The sequence below is a fragment of the Nipponia nippon genome, unplaced genomic scaffold, assembly GCF_047370975.1.
Source record: "Nipponia nippon isolate SJK-2023a ecotype South Korea unplaced genomic scaffold, ASM4737097v1 scaffold_5, whole genome shotgun sequence".
NCBI classification, from domain to species: Eukaryota; Metazoa; Chordata; class Aves; order Pelecaniformes; family Threskiornithidae; genus Nipponia; species Nipponia nippon.
Window position 1 is genome coordinate 49,500,942 of NW_028262369.1, and position 19,848 is coordinate 49,520,789.

General features: G+C 44.3%; 1 protein-coding gene across 1 annotated transcript in view; it reads right to left on the bottom strand.

The window, feature by feature from the left end:
* NTMT2 (N-terminal Xaa-Pro-Lys N-methyltransferase 2) overlaps positions 1-16,834 on the bottom strand; it is a 38,465-nt gene extending 21,631 nt beyond the window's left edge. The window contains exon 1 of the mRNA XM_087733303.1: positions 16,773-16,834. Coding sequence (XP_087589429.1) covers positions 16,773-16,775 — 3 coding nt within the window. The 5' untranslated portion in view covers positions 16,776-16,834. The remainder of the gene's footprint in view (positions 1-16,772) is intronic.
* Positions 16,835-19,848: the final 3,014 nt, after the last annotated feature.

A 19,848-nucleotide genomic window follows, 5' to 3' on the forward strand; every position in this document is an offset into this window, starting at 1 on the left:
TGTCTCTGCAGATCTGAGCTGTACACACTACTTCTGAAACACATCAGCTGCACAGAAGAGAAAAAGAAAAACATGTGCACTAGCTCCACATATCATGCAGGTCACAAAGGGTCAATTTTGCCTTTAAATTACTGTGTTCTGCTTGCAAAACACCTGGTATGCAATCTGATTTCCACACGGACAAGCCATCAGGATTCCTGTAAGATGTCTCTTTATCTTAAAAAGGCCTCTATATTAATTCTTCTCCCTCACGCTCATGCCTGGCATATGCTGTCAGGAATAGATGTGGTTAAAGCAAGTAATTTTTGTTTTATCTTTGACAACAAGTTTTTAAAAGTTCCTGAAAACCACAGGATCATGTTGATAGAAGAGGCACAGGCAGAGAGCACACGTGCAGTTATGAGGGCCATACAAGAACAGCTGCAGGTTGGATGGCAGGTGGTAACCTTTACAACTGACTTTGCTGCAGCTAGAAAAGCAACTGCCTGTATTGTTCTGACTGCAGCTTCGGTGGCTTATTCAGAGCAACAGTGTACGCCAGTGTCTGGGTGTCAAGCTGGGAAACAGTAATATGACAATGGATGCGCTAATTGTCTGACTTGTTGAAGTCCAGAACTCTTAGTCACAATCCTCACGCACCTAAACTCCGCTCATGAGTCCAATTAGACTCAGCAGTCTTCAGAAGTATTACTGTGAAAATATATTGGTTTTGAGTTGAGTGTGGAATTGAGAAAAAATAGTGTTTTGGGTTGACGAGATACTGAAATATTTCTCTCTTCTCACCCGAAAAAAAATTTCTGTGTCAGGCCAAAGAAAATGTTTTGTTTTGTTTGCAGGGCTATTTCCCTTCCTCTACTTCTTTATTTGTTTATTTGTAATTAAATTTAGGTAAACTTGGTTTCAGCGTATCATTTACAATTGCAAACAATAATAATGTTGTTGTCACCAGTAGACTAGTCGGTCTTGCAAAATCACTCTGTGGCAAAAGGACGCAAGGAAATGAAGAGCAAAACAGGTCCTTGGGCAAAGACCCAACCTTGGGATTGGACTTCTGATCTCTCATGAGAAACCCTCGCTTTGAACCACATTTCCAAAGCAGAGTTCACTGCCTGTAGGTCAGGATGACTCACGCCCTTCAGGGCACATCCTGCACAATTCCTGTGCGCTTTCATGGGTGCAGTCACAGCAGCAATCTGTTATCATTTATACAATTGGAATTTAGCAATCTGGAATTCCATCTAAAGCAACAAAACACAGCATGTGAGCCCTATGGGTAAATACATTATAATTCATGTAAATGAAATTGGCCAGAGCTTTATCCCTATGGAGGGAATACACAGTTCTTTCCCTCTAATCCTTCTAGCTCTGGAGCCAACGCTGAATTACATTCTTAAGGGAGTGAGTGAAGCCACTCTTAGGTAGGAGTGGGAACCTGTCTCATCATGTCTCAAGCATGGTGACAGTCACAGCGGGACCCTGATTTGGAAATCCATAAACAGTATGCTAACGTAAATAGCGATATTTGGGGAGGACTCCTGCATGCTTTGGCCGTGAGGATTTTATTTGGTTCCGGTTAGGGACTCTTAGTAGCGCTGGGGCTGAAGGGAAGGAAGGGCAGGGTTCCTGACGAAACTGCAGCAGGGACTGCTCTGTTGCTCTTGATAAGAAGCATGACAGCTGTGCCCACAACATCTGGTTTTCATTGAACCCTAGTGAGAGTTCCTTGCTGAGTCTCTTCCACCCCATATGTGGTGGTTTAATTGATGGAGCCTGAGAAGGTTTTAGGTCCAGCGTGGAATGCTGCCTTTCACTGTGATATGTGACTCCAGATACAGTAAGGGCTGGGCTGCTTAGAGTCATCTTTTAAAAGCATTTCTTCTCAATATTGAATTTTGCGTATATTGCCCTCTGTTGGCTCAAGCGCATGATAAAGCTCCTTTTCTAGGTGAAAGCTAACAAAAATCTCCTTCTGGCTGAGTGGCAGGGTTTGTGGGTTTTGGAAAATGCAGGATTAAGTTAGCTGTAGCCTTGTGCGTGCGTGCGTGCATAGTTCATATCCCCCCCATAGCTCTGCGTTTCAGAATGCAGGCACAACTCTTCAACCGAGGAGGAAGGGGGTCTGGAGACTGGCTGTCTCAGCCATTGCGGACTGCACGTAAGAAGAGAGTTTTAAGGAGTGACCAGAGGGGATAGTGGTTTGATGAGCCAGGATAAAGAGGATGTTGCACACTCAGGAAACAGCACAAAAAGCAATACGGAAAAGCCTGTGGGAGAACTGGGCAAGTGGGAGATAAGTTCGTCTTAATCTCTTTCAGCTCTGGCACGCAACTGCCAGAAATTCTTTGGTAAAAAGTCTCTCGGGGCTTTATTTTTAATTCCAAAGCAAAAGAAAGATGGCAACCCACACCATCAAAGCTCCTTCTGTACACACAACACTGCCAGAAAAACATGCCTTTCCACTTCCTCGCAGCTGGATCCTTCCTACCTACGGCATGTGACTGACCCATCTGCTCATGCCAAAAAGCATCCTGCCCAGTTATCTTGTCTCTGACAGCAAATGGCAGCAATGCCTAGGGAAACAGTCTAAACCCATTAGCTAGGAAATGGGTTTTGGCTGGTTCTTAGCATTTACGTGCTGCTCCCGCACAGAGCCAGACCAGGTATTTTCCTGAACTCTTAGAAGGCCCAGGCATGAAGGCTTCCACCCTGGGCATACCAGGGCACACGCTAGTGATGTGACGGGACACGAGAGTGGTGACGCCAGGAGGGGACAGCCTTCCTCTGGAGTGTGAACATCATGACAAAACAGAAACTCCAACCTGAGGGAGCAGAGAGCGCAATGGATAACAACAGATCTGTAGAAGGAAGTGATGTGGGCAGACCCTGGGTTAGAGAGATCATTTAACATTCTGCAATATGCTTTGCTTATTAGAGAGGCTGAGATGTAAAGATCCAGGCTTTCCGATCTGGAGCTCTGTGGACCCCTCCCTGCTGTTGGCTAGGATGGCAAACATCAGATTGGCATTTCCCTGATCTGGTACAGCACCATATTTCACAGCAGTGGTGGAGAATATCCTTTTTTGTTAGGGCAGTTAAAACTAGACTGGAAAATGTGTTGTTCTGTAAGCGATAGAGCAACGTGATGCTTAGTTTCTTTTAGATTTGCATCGTACTGCTTCTACCTGAAACAACCGCCATGCCTCCTCTGACTTGCCATCTGTCATGAAAGATCCACCCTGGACAAGAAACTGCCTGTGCTGCAGCCAGTCTGGAGCTGCTCTGGGACAGCTTGGCCAGCCCGTTCATCTGTTCTGTCTGTCTGTCTGGTTAGTGTGCACAGAGTGACTGACCCCTTGTTGCTGCCATAGAGCTGAACTCTGCTTAACTTTCCCTCAGTGCAGTCCCTATCATGGGTCTCTCTCATCTACCTGGCAGCCAGAGCACACAAACTTCTAGAAACTTAATTAACTTTCAGACTCTGCGCACATCTTTCAATGGTGATCACACTTGGCCAACATGTCATGAAGTTATTAGAGGGAGGAAGAAGAGACCTGATTAATGCATGGATAGGTAAGGCAAGGTAAAACCAATTTCCTGAGAAAGCCAAACGAAAACAAGCTGAAAGGAAAAAAGAAAAGTTGACTGTAGGGAACAAGTCTGACAAGTGACCTTGGAAGGCTTCTTCCACCTTTAGCTCCTGCGAAGAAATGGTCTGGCAGAAGCTGGCGGTGGGGGGGGGTTGCACACCAGGGAAATTACAGGGTGTCAGGAGCTGTAAGCAGCATTTTTACTGTATCAGTAGAAGTATCATGAGTATACTACGCCTGCATTTCAGATATAGTGTATCTGTGACATTGTTGGCCTGGATAGCCTTCATCCATAACTTGTCTCCGAGTTGTGTGGAGTTTCACAATACCAGGAACTACGCAGTTAAATCCTGTGCATGCCTTGGAACATTAAACTCAGTTTCTGGAAAACTAAGTGATAAGTATCAAGGGGCAAGAAAACTAGATTAAGCCCAACTCCTGGACATCATAAAGACAGGGGAACATGGATTGCAGAGACTATAAACACACCTCTTCTTATGAAATACTGCTCTTACACAGAGGAGTGGCTCAAAGTTTGCAAAAAACACCTGTGTTCAGAACTGAAAGTAGAAACTTAAATGATTAAGACTGGAAACTACTTGCTTTGCCTGAACACTTTCTACCTGAGCTCTCAGACTAGAACCATTCAAAAGCCAAGTGTATGTGTGTTGTCCTTTGGAACCAAAAAATAATCAAGACATGAAAAGTTCGAGATGGTTAAATGTTTCCTCCAGAGGCTGGGGATTAGAAGTCTGGGCAAGTAGCAGAGGAGGGAAAAAAAAAGAGTAAAATAAAAGAAGAAACTCTTAAGTGACCTGACAAGGGAAACCTAAATCTTATTTTTAAGGGGTTAGGTTGTACTAAAGCTTGAAAAATTAAATCCACAGCTGTCTCCAGAGGACTATATCTCACTAAGAAAACTTCAAGTAAGTTTATCATGTATCCAACACCTAGACATTGGACCTCAGGGACCACTAGGATAATATTTCCTCTGGATTAGCAAGAAAGCTAGCAAGTGACATTTGTATGAGACTAACTTTAAGTTTAAGGGGTTTTCTTATTATAAAATGATAAATGAAGAATGAGCACATTGGGAAGGAAAGTTCTTACAGTTTGTGAATCTAAAACATCCCCACTTTTTCTTTAAAAATGCCCTGTTATCTCCTAAATTAGTTTTATTTGGTGACATCAGTAATTCGATGTTTTTATGTCTATCATCCTCCCAGTGAGGATCAACGTGTTCTTTATGAGCAATATTTTTAATCTTATAATCCCCTTTATGAGGAATGCTTTTAATTTCAGAGACCATGAGCACTGGCATCGAGACAATGTAATATATATGAAAAAAATTCAAGAACAAAACTATAGGAAACACAGGATGGATCTGGCACAATTACAGTGCTTTCCTTCTTCTGGGATTCTTCACTACTAGCCAATAAAGCCCAGGATATGTTGGAATGCTGTTAATTAACTCACCTCGCTGTGCCTTGCCATGACAACTGATACACCCCTGGGTCCCAGGGAAATCTTATGAATCATATGAGATGCAATACTTAGCATGGGTGAACTAAGGACAACTTTAATATGTTGACTTTGAAATCTGAAATCCAACAGCGAATTGAGTTTTGTACAGAAGGCACAAAATAAAACTCAAACATCTATACAAATGCCAGTGTTGGAGTTTTGTAGGATAAAGCACTTCTTATTTATGTACTTTGCACTTTCTGTGTCTGTCTAAAATACACTGGTGTGAGGAACAGACCACAGGTCCCCAAAGCAAAATGCCTACAGTCTGTGGATGGGCTACAGTAGTCTAGCATTATCTTGTTCTGCCCACAAAGCACATCAGTGACAACTGTTTTTTCCACTTCTATGGAAAATCCTGAGTTACACACCTATGTGCTACTCTGTGCCCGTACAGATGCATATGTAGGAGGTGTAATGAAGAAAGGGCATACACAGCAAAATTAAATGGGGAAAGTGAAATGAGGGGAATTACCTAAACAGCTTACAGATGGTAACTAAATTAGTTGAAAGCTGAAGGATTGTTTTTTCAACACACAGCTCAACAGCATTGTAAAACTACCATTATTGTAACCCAGAAGCTCACGAGAAACAGTAATTACCAGAGCTGAACTCCTGGGCTCTCGTATTTTCTTACCCACAGGCCGGCCAGACCAGCCCCTGATCCTTCCTTCCCCCAGTGCTTTCCAGACTCCTGGAAAGTACAGCTGGGAGGGTGAAGAAATATTCTTCATCCCATGTTCCCTTCCACCTCTCAGGTCTCCTGTTGCCCCCCGTACACCTTGTTTTGAATACCATCACCTTCCTCTTCTGACACAGTCTCTTCCAGGCGCCCCATACATTCTCCTGCCGTTCCTTCCTTGTGTTTCACAGCCAGCAATCCCTCTGGCTGTTTCTGTGCTGAGCCGGCTAGGACAGCACCTGGAATGCACGCTGCTCCAGAGCTCAGGCTGCCTGCAAGTCACATCCACTCTTGTCAGAGATATTTTGGAAAGCTCCTCATGAAAAGATACCTTGCCTGACATCATTGCATCCAGAACTGATGGCCTAGGTGGAGTACAAGGTGGGGTCTAGGCAGCAAGGCTCTCCTAACTGTGTGGGAAATGCAGCCACAGACCCCATGATGAGCCTTTACTCTCTGCATCCTGCTTGTCATCAGCTCCCAGCTGACTGTCACATAGGTTACATTTTTTCTTACAACTGTCTCTGTTGTATACATTCTTCCAGCTTCCACCCCAGCCACATTGCCACAGATAGTTCTGGGAAGACCAAGTAGGGTGAAGGGGCAAGTGCACTAAATCAAACAGAAGTACAGCATCTGCTTGGGTTCCTGATGAGTCTAAAACTGACTCATCATCCTCCCTACCCAGTGGACTACTTCCTCTATTATTATCAACCATGATGTAAATAAAAAAAATTAGCATAAGAACAGAACCCGTGAAAGAATTTACTGTACACTCATCATACACATTCTCCTTCTTCCATTTAAAACCAGGAGGGACTTCCGTGACTATCTAGTTGGCCCTTCACTATAATACACACCAAAGACCCCATCCATTGATCCCTGCATCAAGACCAGCCTTATTCCTACCAAGCCAAAGGCTTACTTCATCCCCATAAACAATATGAAGTCATCCTTCTTACCTATTCAGCACTGGAAAGGCTTCAGCTGAAGTACCATACCCAGGTTTGGGCATGGCTCTTCAAGAAAAACATGGGCTGACTGAGTAGCTTTGATACAAAAAAGGAATGGTTTTCTTGTGCAGTAACAGCAGTTCAGTCCTGGAACAGATTCCTCAGGAAGACTATAATGCACATCACTGAAGATGCTATTAGTACAAATTATTTGGCTTGGGGCAGGGGGATAGACTGAAATAGGTTTGCACAATTTTCTATGAACCTATGAGTCTGTTTAAGCTGGAGCACTGGTTTCACAAAGGCACCTACTCCTGACATAAAGACTGGTAATAATGGGGAAGCATCCAGTCATAAATCCTAAGGTAAGTTATTGCACTGGTTAAGTGCTATCCCACTAAAATTTTCTGCTTCATTTCAGGTCCGAATTCATCTAGTTTAAATGCCTCTCCTTGTGCTTGCACTCTGCTACACTTCTCATGTGCTTTGGTTAAAATTAAGTGGAAACAAATACACAAATGCTGCTATCTGCAAAAGGAGCAGGATTTGCCCTGATATGAAGAACAAGGCTACTGTTGTCCAGGATAGTTCAAAAACTTAATGAAAAAGATTTTGGCTGTAAAGTGTTGTGCAAAATCTTCACTTTTTCTAAGGAAACAGCCGTTGTTGGAGATATTTATAATAAATTATTGGAAATGGAAATTTCCCTTTTGAATCTGTTTGAAATGAGTAACTTGCTTTAAGTCAAATGTCACTTGAGCAACACCACTTCAGCTGAAGTACTCATTCCTTACTCTCCCTTTGCTTTTTTTGACAAAAACTGAAAAAAAATGGTTATTATTTTTGAGCAAAGTGGAAAGAATTTGATGACCACATGCAGAATCCTTTTCTTTTGGAGGGGAGGGATGAGGAAGAGGGGGAATTCCTGATTTATGACCAAATATAGACTTGTTCAAGTGTAAAGGAGACCCCTTCTTGAACACATTTAAGCTGGCGCTTAACTTTATTACTGTGGCAAAATTAAGCATGTGCTTGAGTGGTTGCAGAGTCAGAACCATAAAATGTCATAGCCTTTATAGCTATGAGTCTGCTTTCTGCCTGCTGCATCTAATAAACATTAAGAGGTGAAATTCTGTCCCCATCGGGGTCAATGGTAAAACTCTCATTGACTTCAGCAGAACCAGGATTTTGCATAAGAAATCTCCATCATTGTCACTAGGGCCCACAAGATGATATTAGCAGAGAGAGGCCATCTGCTCACTTTTGTATGGACACTTTTATATTTAATCTTTCTATGTTTTCCTTAGTCCAATTAAAGTCAACCCAAACTGAAAGCTCATCATTGGCTCTTTGGATAGGGATACTGCATTTCAGGCTGTTTGTCAGAAAATAAGCAGAAATGAGATACCAAATTCTAGTGCACCAGACGTACTGAACATACACACAGAGAACATACTGATGTGTAGACGTGGCACTTAGGGACATGGTTTAGTGCTGGACTTGGCAGTGTTACGTTTATGGCTGGACTCGATGATCCTAAAGGTCTTTTCCAAACTAAATGTTTCTATGATTCTATGGAAATACACAACATGCTGTTCTGTGTTCCTCACAGCAAAATTCCCTCTTAAAGGGTTGATCCCTCAAGGAAAAAAAAGGTAATGTAGCACCATTATGGTACATTTTATATCTTCCAACACCTCTTAGATCAGCCTTGCTTAGGACATGAGTAAACTGGTATTTTTTCCATAAGTAGCAACCCTCAAGTCTCCAGTCAGGCACTGAAAGTCTATGTAGATAGCTGCTGTGCCACATCACCAGCTGCAGCTGAGCTGGGGTACTGTATTCCTGCCTTTCAGGCTTGTGCAGGTCTGCACACGCAGCGTTTATAACACTCCAGCTGCTGAGGAGCACTGAGGCACAAGATGGCAGAGGTCAGTTTACCACCAGCTGGATATACTCACTCACATGAGTGAACGAGCGTACAAGGCCATCAAACAAGTTCACTTTCATGGAAGTGAGCAATTCTGATTTGAATAAGCCAAGGGAGAAAACAGTATACCCTTTGCTCCATAATGTCTAGTTAAAAGAAAGCTCTGCTTCTCTATGAAGAGCTCTGCTTCTTCTCACATCTTTAAATTTTTCTTTCTACATCTGAAACAATTAAAACCTACAGCTAATTTTCTTCACTGGTTTAAATGAGCTGCAAATTGATGCACTTACTTAGGCCAGCGTTGAATTAGATATATTATAAAAAACAAATCAAGCTCTCCATAGACTCCCATTCTCATTTTTGTGACGTCTCATGTTCAAGGATAACAAGAGCACCCATGTCGTGGTTTAACCCCAGCCAGCAACCATGAACCACACAGCTGCTCACCCACTCCCCCCCAGTGGGGTGGGGGAGAGAATTGGAAGGGTGAAAGTCAGACAACTCCTGGGTTGAGATAAGAACAGTTTAATGACTGAAGTAAAATAAAATAGAATGATAGTAGTAGTGGTAGTAATAATAATAATAATAATATAATACAATAATAATGTACCAAGCAAGTGATATACGACACAACCGCTCACCACCCCCTGACCGACGCCCAGCCCGTTCCCGAGCAGCAATCCCTTCCCCCCCCGGCCAACTCGCCCCAGTTATATACTGAGCATGACGTCATATGGTGTGGAATAGCCCTGTGGCCAATGTGGGTCAGGCCCCCTGGCTGTGCCCCCTCCCAGCTTCTTGTACGCCATGCAGAGCATGGGAAGCTGAAAAGTCCTTGACTGGTGTAAGCACTACTTAGCAACAACTAAAACATCAGTGTGTTATCAACATTATTCTCATACTAAATCCAAAACACAGCACTATACCAGCTACTAAGAAGAAAATTAACTCTATCCCAGCTGAAACCAGGACAGTATCCACCCCTTATTCCATACCATATACGTCATGCCCAGGTCTTTCAAATACATTCCAATTAATCATTACCACTTTTCCAGTCTTTTGATATATTTTATATATATATATATACACACACACACACATATAGATATAATTTCCCTAATCTATAGGCTATCCCTCTAAAATGTTTGTTGAGTTCATTTAGTTCATGACTTTAGGCTCCATCTGTCATAACAGTCTTTCAGGGCAGGAGAGATGGTGTGTGGTGTTGTATTGTTGTATGCTGAAGTCAGTTCTGGTTCCATCACCACTGCACTTTGTTCAGTTTCCTCAAGTTTTTTCTTCATTAATTTGGGTGATTCTTACTGTATACCCTTGATATGGCACATAGTGATCATTGAAGTGATGACATCTAGTATTATATAGCAACTAACATTATACAATTCAGTTCATTGGCTATTTTCACCCAAAATCAAATCTCCTTGAGGTACACATCGGACTTCCCCATCCTCCCGCATCACCCACCAAGTGCATCCAGGGCCTTGAGCAAAAGCAATCCCACGAATGGGTTTACCTCTGCCTGAAGCAGGAGTAACCCAGACTGTCTTCCCCGTCATATTTTTTAGGTGCACTACAGGGACTTTATCCCCCTCTGCAGTACGTAGAAGTCTTGACTGGGCAGGGCCAGCTCGATTGGCAGATCCCCTAGTGTTGACTAACCAAGTGGCCTTTGCTAAATGTGTATCCCAGTGTTTGAATGTCCCACCACCCATTGCTTTTAGTGTAGTCTTTAACAGTCCATTGTATCGTTCGATTTTCCCGGAGGCTGGTGCATGATAGGGGATGTGATACACCCACTCAATGCCATGCTCTTTGGCCCAGGTGTCTATGAGGCTGTTTCGGAAATGAGTTCCGTTATCTGACTCAATTCTTTCTGGGGTGCCATGTCGCCACAGGACTTGCTTTTCAAGACCCAGGATAGTGTTCCGGGCGGTGGCATGGGTCACGGGATATGTTTCCAGCCATCCGGTGGTTGCTTCCACCATTGTAAGCACATGGCGCTTGCCTTGGCGGGTTTGTGGAAGTGTGATATAATCAATCTGCCAGGCCTCCCCGTATTTATATTTCAACCATCGTCCTCCATACCAGAGAGGCTTGAAGCGCTTGGCTTGCTTGATTGCAGCACATGTTTCGCATTCATGGATAACCTGTGCAATAGTATCCGTGGTCAGATCCACCCCTCGATCACGAGCCCATCTATATGTTGCATCTCTTCCTTGATGGCCTGAGGTGTCATGGGCCCACCGAGCTAGAAATAATTCACCCTTATGTTGCCAGTCCAGGTCCACTTGAGCCACTTCAATCTTAGCAGCCTGATCCACCTGCTGATTGTTTTGATGTTCTTCAGTGGCCCGACTCTTGGGTACGTGAGCATCTACATGACGTACTTTTACAACCAGGTTCTCTATCCGGGCAGCAATATCTTGCCACAATGTGGCAGCCCAGATGGGTTTGCCTCTGCGCTGCCAGTTGCTCTGCTTCCATTGCTGTAACCAGCCCCACAGGGCATTTGCCACCATCCATGAGTCGGTAAAGAGATAGAGCATTGGCCACTTTTCTCGTTCGGCCATATCTAAAGCCAGCTGGATGGCTTTCACCTCTGCAAACTGACTCGATTCACCTTCTCCTTCAGCAGTTTCTGCAACTTGTCGTACAGGACTCCATACAGCAGCTTTCCACCTCTGATGTTTCCCCACAAGGCGACAGGACCCATCAGTGAACAAGATATATTGCTTCTCATTTTCTGATAGTTTATTATATGGTGGGGCCTCCTCAGCACGCGTCACCTCCTCCTCTAGTGATATTCCGAAATCTTTGCTTTCTGGCCAGTCCATGATCACTTCCAAGATTCCTGGGCGACTGGGGTTTCCTATTCGAGCCCGTTGTGTGATCAGTGCGACCCACTTACTCCATGTAGCATCAGTTGCATGATGTGTACAGGGGACCCTCCCTTTGAACATCCAGCCCAACACTGGCAGTCGGGGTGCCAAGAGGAGCTGTGCTTCAGTACCAACCACTTCCGAAGCGGCTCGAACCCCTTCATATGCTGCTAATATCTCTTTTTCAGTTGGAGCATAACTAGCCTCAGATCCTCTGTATCCCCGACTCCAAAACCCTAGGGGTCGACCTCGAATCTCCCCTGGTGCTTTCTGCCAGAGGCTCCAGGTAGGGCCATTCTCCCCGGCTGCAGTGTAGAGCACATTTTTTACATCTTGTCCTGCCTGGACTGGCCCAAGGGCTACTGCATGGACTATCTCCTGTTTAATTTGTTCAAAGGCCTGTCGTTGCTCAGGGCCCCATTTAAAATCATTCTTCTTCCGGGTCACTTGATAGAGAGGGCTTACGATCAGACTGTAATTTGGAATATGCATTCTCCAAAAACCCACAACGCCCAAGAAAGCCTGTGTTTCCTTTTTGCTGGTTGGTGGAGACATGGCTGTTATTTTGTTGATCACATCCATTGGGATCTGACGACGTCCATCTTGCCATTTTACTCCTAAAAACTGGATCTCCTGTGCAGGTCCCTTGACCTTACTTTGTTTTATGGCAAAGCCAGCCTCCAGAAGGATTTGGACTATTTGCTTCCCTTTCTCAAAAACTTCTTCTGCTTTGTTGCCCCACACGATGATGTCATCAATGTATTGCAGGTGTTCCGGAGCCCCACCCTGTTCCAGTGTAGTCTGGATCAGTCCATGGCAAATGGTGGGGCTGTGTTTCCACCCCTGGGGCAGTCGATTCCAGGTGTACTGGACCCCCCTCCAAGTGAAAGCAAATTGTGGCCTGCACTCTGCTGCCAAAGGAATTGAGAAAAACGCATTAGCGATGTCAATTGTGGCATACCATTTGGCTGCCTTTGACTCCAGTTCATATTGAAGTTCTAGCATGTCTGGCACAGCAGCGCTCAGTGGTGGCGTGACTTCATTCAGGCCCCGATAGTCTACTGTTAGTCTCCACTCTCCATTAGACTTTCGCACTGGCCATATGGGACTGTTAAAGGGTGAGCGAGTCTTGCTGATCACTCCTTGGCTCTCCAGTTGACGAATCAGCTTATGGATGGGAATCAGGGAGTCTCTGTTGGTGCGATATTGCCGCCGGTGCACTGTTGTGGTAGCGATTGGCACCTGTTGTTCTTTGACCCTCAGCAACCCCACAACAGAGGGGTCCTTCGAGAGACCAGGCAGGGTAGACAGCTGTTTAATTTCTTCCGTCTCCAAGGCAGCTATACCAAAAGCCCACTGGTACCCTTTTGGGTCCTTGAAATACCCTCTCCCGAGGTAATATATGCCAAGGATGCATGGAGCCTCTGGGCCAGTCACAATGGGATGCTTCTGCCACTTCCCAGTTAAGCTTACTTCAGCCTCCAATACAGTCAGCTGTTGGGATCCCCCTGTCACTCCAGAAATACAGATGGGTTCTGCCCCTTCATAGCTTGATGGCATTAGGGTACACTGTGCACCGGTGTCTACTAAAGCCTTATACTCCTGTGGGTCTGATGTGCCAGGCCATCGAATCCACACAGTCCAGTACACCCGGTTGTCCCTTTCCTCCACCTGGCTGGAGGCAGGGCCCCTCTAGTCCCGGTCATAGCATTCGTTACTCACTTCTTGTAAATGCGAATCAAAAACCCCTTTATTGAGATCGGAAGCAAAATCAGCCCTTTTATCCTGTCTAGGGAACTGCTCACTGGAAACTGGAGCAGCAATTTTCCTGGAAGAACCACCTTTTGTAATTGTTTTTCCTTGCAACTCACGTACTCGTGCCTCTAGGGTCGAGGTAGATTTTCCATCCCACTTCCTCATGTCCTCTCCGTGGGCACGCAGATAAAACCACAGGGTGGCCCGTGGTGTGTATTCACTATATCTTCTCTCTTGAAGAGAGGGATGCTTACTCCTGATGGCTGAGATACTGGTCCGTACAGGTGAGGAGTAGGACATGTCCTCTTTGAATCGCTGGAACTCCCGGGATAATTTCTCAGCTAGCACATCAGGCAGTTTCTCCACAGCCGCGACACAGGCCCGTAGGGAGGCAGAGAGACTTTCTTCGTATTGTCGAAGTTGGCCAGCCAATTCATCCACCATTGGTCCCTCTTCATCTTTCCAGGTCATTGTCGCCAAAGAGTTTGCATATGATGACGGTGCGCTCCGCACGAACTTCCGCCACATGGGTCGTGTGCACTGGACTTCATCTGGATCTTTGGATAACTGCTCATTGTTCAAGTCATTATGCATCACCTCCAGCACGGCTAATTCCCTCAGGTACTGGATACCTCTCTCCATGGTGGTCCACTTGCCTGGCTGACATAAAAAATCTTCCTTGAAAGGATACCTTTCCTTCACAGCTGCCAGAAGTCGCCTCCAGAGGCTAAGGACTTTTGCCCCTTTTCCAATCGCTTTGTCAATGCCCCCTTCTCTAGAAATGGATCCCAGCTGCTTGGCTTCCTTACTCTCTAATTCCAGGCTACTAGCCCCATTATCCCAGCATCGGAGCAGCCAAGTGATGATGTGCTCGCCTGGATGACGACTAAAATCTTTTCGCATATCTCGCAGCTCACTCAGGGACAGAGATCGGGTTGTTACCATCTCATTTGTGGGTTCTGCCTCTTCCTCCTCCTGTTCTTGTGATGGCCCTGGTTCATCATCAGCCCTTACTAAATGAGTTGATTTTCTTGTGTATTTTTTCTTCTGTATAGGGGCAACTGATACTGGCACGGGTTGGTTCTCTAGTGTAGCCACAGCACCTGTTACAGGGGCTGGCGTATCCGTAGTATCTGTTGCCGGGGCTGGCATAGCTGCAACGCCAGTCGTTTTGTTGTCAGATCCAGAGACCTTCTCTTCCCCTTGAGGGTTCTGAATAGTGTTTAATACGGCTCGGTAGGCATGGGCCAGGCCCCAGCACATTGCAGTGATTTGTGTCTCCCTAGAATTGTCAGGATGACAGCATACTTTTTCCAAATGTTCTACTAATTTTTCAGGATTCTGCACTTGTTCAGGGGTGAAACTCCAAAACACTGGAGGGGCCCACCGTCCTAGGCATTTGCCCATACTCTCCCACACACCCTGCCACTCATAATTATCCAGCCTTGGGGCAGATCTCTGGATGATATTCTTAAAATGCATATTAACTCTAGACAAAACCGAAACAATATACCCAAGAAATACCAATAGATGTATCTTAACTACCCAAGGATGTTCAAGATACAAAAAAGTTGTTGTAATGAAGGAGGAAACATTATAGAAGGCGGCAGTGAAGGTGCTATTCTGTATTTCCTCCATAAAAAGCCTCTCAGAGGAAGAGGTATAATTGCTAATTGTCTCCATGAGGTGGTACCCGAAGTACAGTAATGGCTTCAGTACAGAACCCAAATACCAGATAGCGCTCAAGGTCAGTGTTTTAATAACAAATCTCCCAGGCAAAACATCACTAATCACGGCAGAGCACAGAAAACTGCAACACCCAACACCAATCTTTAACATGTACTGCAAAAGCAAGAGAATGGTGCAGATCAGGTAGACTAATACCGAGAGCAGATGAATCAATATTATGACCAGCAACTGTTAACAGATACAAATTCCTTAATACACGCTGATTAATCTGTTAATATCTCAAACCCTCGAGCCCCACGTTGGGTGCCAAAAAGGACTGTCGTGGTTTAACCCCAGCCAGCAACCATGAACCACACAGCCGCTCACCCACTCCCCCCCAGTGGGGTGGGGGAGAGAATTGGAAGGGTGAAAGTCAGACAACTCCTGGGTTGAGATAAGAACAGTTTAATGACTGAAGTAAAATAAAATAGAATGATAGTAGTAGTGGTAGTAATAATAATAATAATAATATAATACAATAATAATGTACCAAGCAAGTGATATACGACACAACCGCTCACCACCCCCTGACCGACGCCCAGCCCGTTCCCGAGCAGCAATCCCTTCCCCCCCCGGCCAACTCGCCCCAGTTATATACTGAGCATGACGTCATATGGTGTGGAATAGCCCTGTGGCCAATGTGGGTCAGGCCCCCTGGCTGTGCCCCCTCCCAGCTTCTTGTACGCCATGCAGAGCATGGGAAGCTGAAAAGTCCTTGACTGGTGTAAGCACTACTTAGCAACAACTAAAACATCAGTGTGTTATCAACATTATTCTCATACTAAATCCAAAACACAGCACTATACCAGCTACTAAGAAGAAAATTAACTCTATCCCAGCTGAAACCAGGACAACCCAGTATGTAGCAGCACGATCATGTGTCATATTGAAAACACCCTTCTCTTGTGCAGATGTCCCTGTCACTGCTGATCAATAAGGCATTCAAGAATCACCTTGATCTGTGTCCCAAGATTAATTTCATCCAGAAGATCTAAGCCAGACTTTCCCTTTGCATATCAGATTTTGCTTTGCTTCGTCTCACTTCTTCCTTCCAATATAAACTTTTAAGCCCAGGGTTTATTACCTCCATACCTCAATCACTTACTATGTGACAGCACATCAGAACAACATCATCTCCATCCCCCACTGAGCAGCATAGTCTAACCACTTAAAATGTTTCTCTGAAAGTCATCCTTTCAGATTGCTGTACTTTATTTTAGCTAATAAAAGGTGTTAAGGAGTTTTATACATAGTTCATTTTTACAAGGTCTAGGAAAATATCCCATATTCACTATTTTTCTGTTGAAATCCACCCATATTCTTTTTTCCTGAGAGCAAGATGCAATCCTCGATGGAGAGATTACAAATCTCAGGGTTGCTTTGGTTTCTTAATTCCGCAAAACAGAAATTAATCTATTACATTTTAACAATTCCATTTGCTATAGAAAAGCAATGTTCGTTATTTTGTTTGCATTTTTTTCACAATGATGTAAAAAAATCTGTGTAGGATTCAATGAAACTTTGAAGAAATCAGACCCCAAGGCATTTTCAACATGCAGTCTCATGGTTATATAGCAAAAGCCCATATAAACCTCATTGAAGACAATGGAAACATCTTTTTTGACTTCAAAATCAGGCTTAGCATCAGTACTTTCCAGTCATAATGAATTTGTGTTATACTAAGAGAACAAATAGGAAGAAATAAAACTAAGTTACCATGAGACGGTATGGTGGGTGTTGCTCCGATGTTACAGAGTGTATTCTGTCTATCTGGTTAAGAACGTCTGGCCACATCTTGAGAAAAAAAAAAGAATCTCAATTTTTTGCATAAAAGTGTGCTTCTTCAATGACATTAAAAAGGGTTTTCACTTTTTTAATGCAAAGAACAAAAATGATGTTCACTTCTTGACCTACACTTATTCTACAAAAATGTTGTCCATTTCTACACTTATTCTACCATATATTTAACTTGAGAACACTCCACGCTTCTGTCTTTCCTCTTGTTCTGTTTACCCACCTGCTTTGCTTGTCTCTCACCTAACTTCTCTTCATGCAACTTCCTCCAGCATTCTCTTCCTATCCTGCTTTTCTCTGCAACTCCCATGCTCTTTTCCACCCTTCTTTATATTCCCTCACTGAAAAAATCTTTTCTTCTACCTGACTCTAGAACAGTATTTCTTACAACTGCTCTAAGAAAAAAAACAAACCCCAAAACTACCCAAACAAAACAAAAAAGGATAAACTCAGAAATACTGCACCTTCCAGCTTCTCTTTGCAACTTGGTCACCCTTCTGCCTCAAATATCACTCTTTCTTTCTCCTTGTGTATGCTTCTAACATGCAGGTGAGGGGAATCTCCAGGGTGCCGTGGTAATGCCATAAACCTCATCACACTGTAACAAAAGGGGTGTAAGAAATTGTGCAAGGCAACATCAACAGCTCAGGGAAAGGCTGTAGAACCAGACCGAGGGTGGCATTTGTTTTACAATTTAATTTTAAAAGAATCTACCATGCAACGCAACGTTTTTAGTGTTTGCACCATGTGGTTTACTAAACCCAGCATCAACTGGTTGTCACTGACAGACCAAATAATCTGACCTTGGCGCTGCTTGTGGCTCAACTGCTACAAAGCTGAGGTATTTTCATTTGGACTCTGTCAGGCTGAGACAGGCTCTACTGTCCTTTCAGGCTGACAAACAGCCAATTTTAGCCCAAACACCGTGGCACACTTAACTGCAATAAATGTTCGTTTTCTCATGTTTTTCAGGTCTCACATTCTTTTGTATCATTCTCATCTTGTAATCTTTGACTTACTTTTTCATAGGTGTCTCCAACTATTCTCCATTTGTAGGCGTACGTGACCACATTAAAAAAAGAAATTCTCAGTGAAACAGACGGAGGTTGTCAGGTACTTAGTACTCAGGAAATATCAGACTATTTATTTATATGACTTCAGAGTTGAATGTTTGGCTCATGCTTATCTGAAGAGCTCCTGAAATCACTGAAGAACTGTTGCTCTGATCAGGTAGTCATATACATTTTTCTTTATGACAGTCATTAACAGAAAATATTACTGTGATAAAAAAACAGAATAAGGATAGTAACACAAGTGTTATGTTCCAGCAATGTTTTGTAAATTCAGTGCTCTAAGGTAGCACTTTATATTTCACAGGGTACTTTTTTTTTTCCATTTTCTGTTAAAACAAAGGCAGGGCAGAGTATGAGTACTGCAAAATAATTTTTGCAGCTCTGTTACACATTATGAAAATATAAAATTTTTTAGTGTTCAATAGGATCAGTAGAACTTTTTATTCTTAATATTTTGCCACAATAAAAACAGAAGCTTAGGTACCTGACTATTATTTATTTCTGTATTATCTCCCCTATGCCTCTGGGTAGACAGTAATTTCAGTTGTATGTAATGGGGCTGTAGTCCAGCAAAGAGCACTCTAGAAAACAACACATGCATGGATCTGCCCTGCATCTTATATGCAACTGCTATTAGTTGCAACATAGTGGTATTGTCCTTTTATTCCAAAACCCAAACAACAATCCACGCTCCTCAAGTAACTCTTGAAATAAATATCCTCTGCAAATCCAACACAACAGTTTCATTGAATTTTACAAAAACAAGCAGAAATGAAAATCCTATTCTGAGAAAGGACAGAGAGAGTTCAAAAAGCCAACAAGACACTGCTGCCTCTAGTTCTATGTGTTAGCCATTTACTTTCTAACCAGATCAACAGCAGGACCCTTAGGCAGCTGGGGATGGGCCTGGTTTACCTCTATCATGGATATTAGAACAAATAGCTCAGAGGAATCTCCATTTGGGACTGGATGCTGCTCTGATACAAACTTTAGTTAAACTACAGCCCATTAAGATGGTTTCTGATACCTCTTGGATATGATGTCGTTTGGTTGTTCTTCAGAGTGGCTGGGAAACAAGGTGAAGTGACAGAGGATTCAGGTGCTGGCTGTACGATACAACATATCCCAACACAAGTTTGGATTTCCAGCCACCTGGCTGAGTCTGGAGTGTAGTAAAGATAAGGGCTGGCGACCGGAAGATCACGTGCTGTACGGAAAGAGTTAAGGGTCGACCCTCCCTTGTCTCCACCCCTTATAACATGACACACCTACTGCTGGGGGTATAAAGCCCGGGTCGGCTGGAGATCTAGGGGGATAACCTTCATGTGTAGTGTTTGCTACACAGTGGTGACCCCGACGTGATCAGGCAACAGCGATGGAGCTCGCGGAACTCATAAAGGTACTAAAGTCGGTAACGACAAGGGTGCTCAAGCGGGGGTTTGCGGCAAGGCGGCGCCGACCTGCTGCACGTGGTGTGCTGATGGGGCAGGAATCTCCTGGGAACGAAAAGCCAACAAGTTTAGTTTCGGAGGGGACCCAGGCTGGCTGGGAAGGAGTGGCCTGTGGGACACAGACGGAACCGTTGTTACTGGGGGCTGAGCCAACGGAGGAAGGGGAGGTGCAGGGAGACTATGGTGCAGCGGGAACAAAGGAGTCGGGAAAGGTGTTCCCGATACAAGTGGGGAGTTTAGAGCGGCCGCCCACGGAACCTTCGGCACCTCCTGCACCGGTGGATCTGCCACTTCCTCAGTACCCCTGGGGCGAGTTGCAACAATGTGTGGAAAGGGAGCTGACTGATAGGTTGCTGGATTGGGTCCCGGGGGCTGATGTGGGATCCCAGCAGTATCGTGAACTACGTGAAGGAAGATGGCGGGAAGGAGAAAAAGAAGGCAAAACACCTGAGGACGCCCCATTGTATCCCAGTG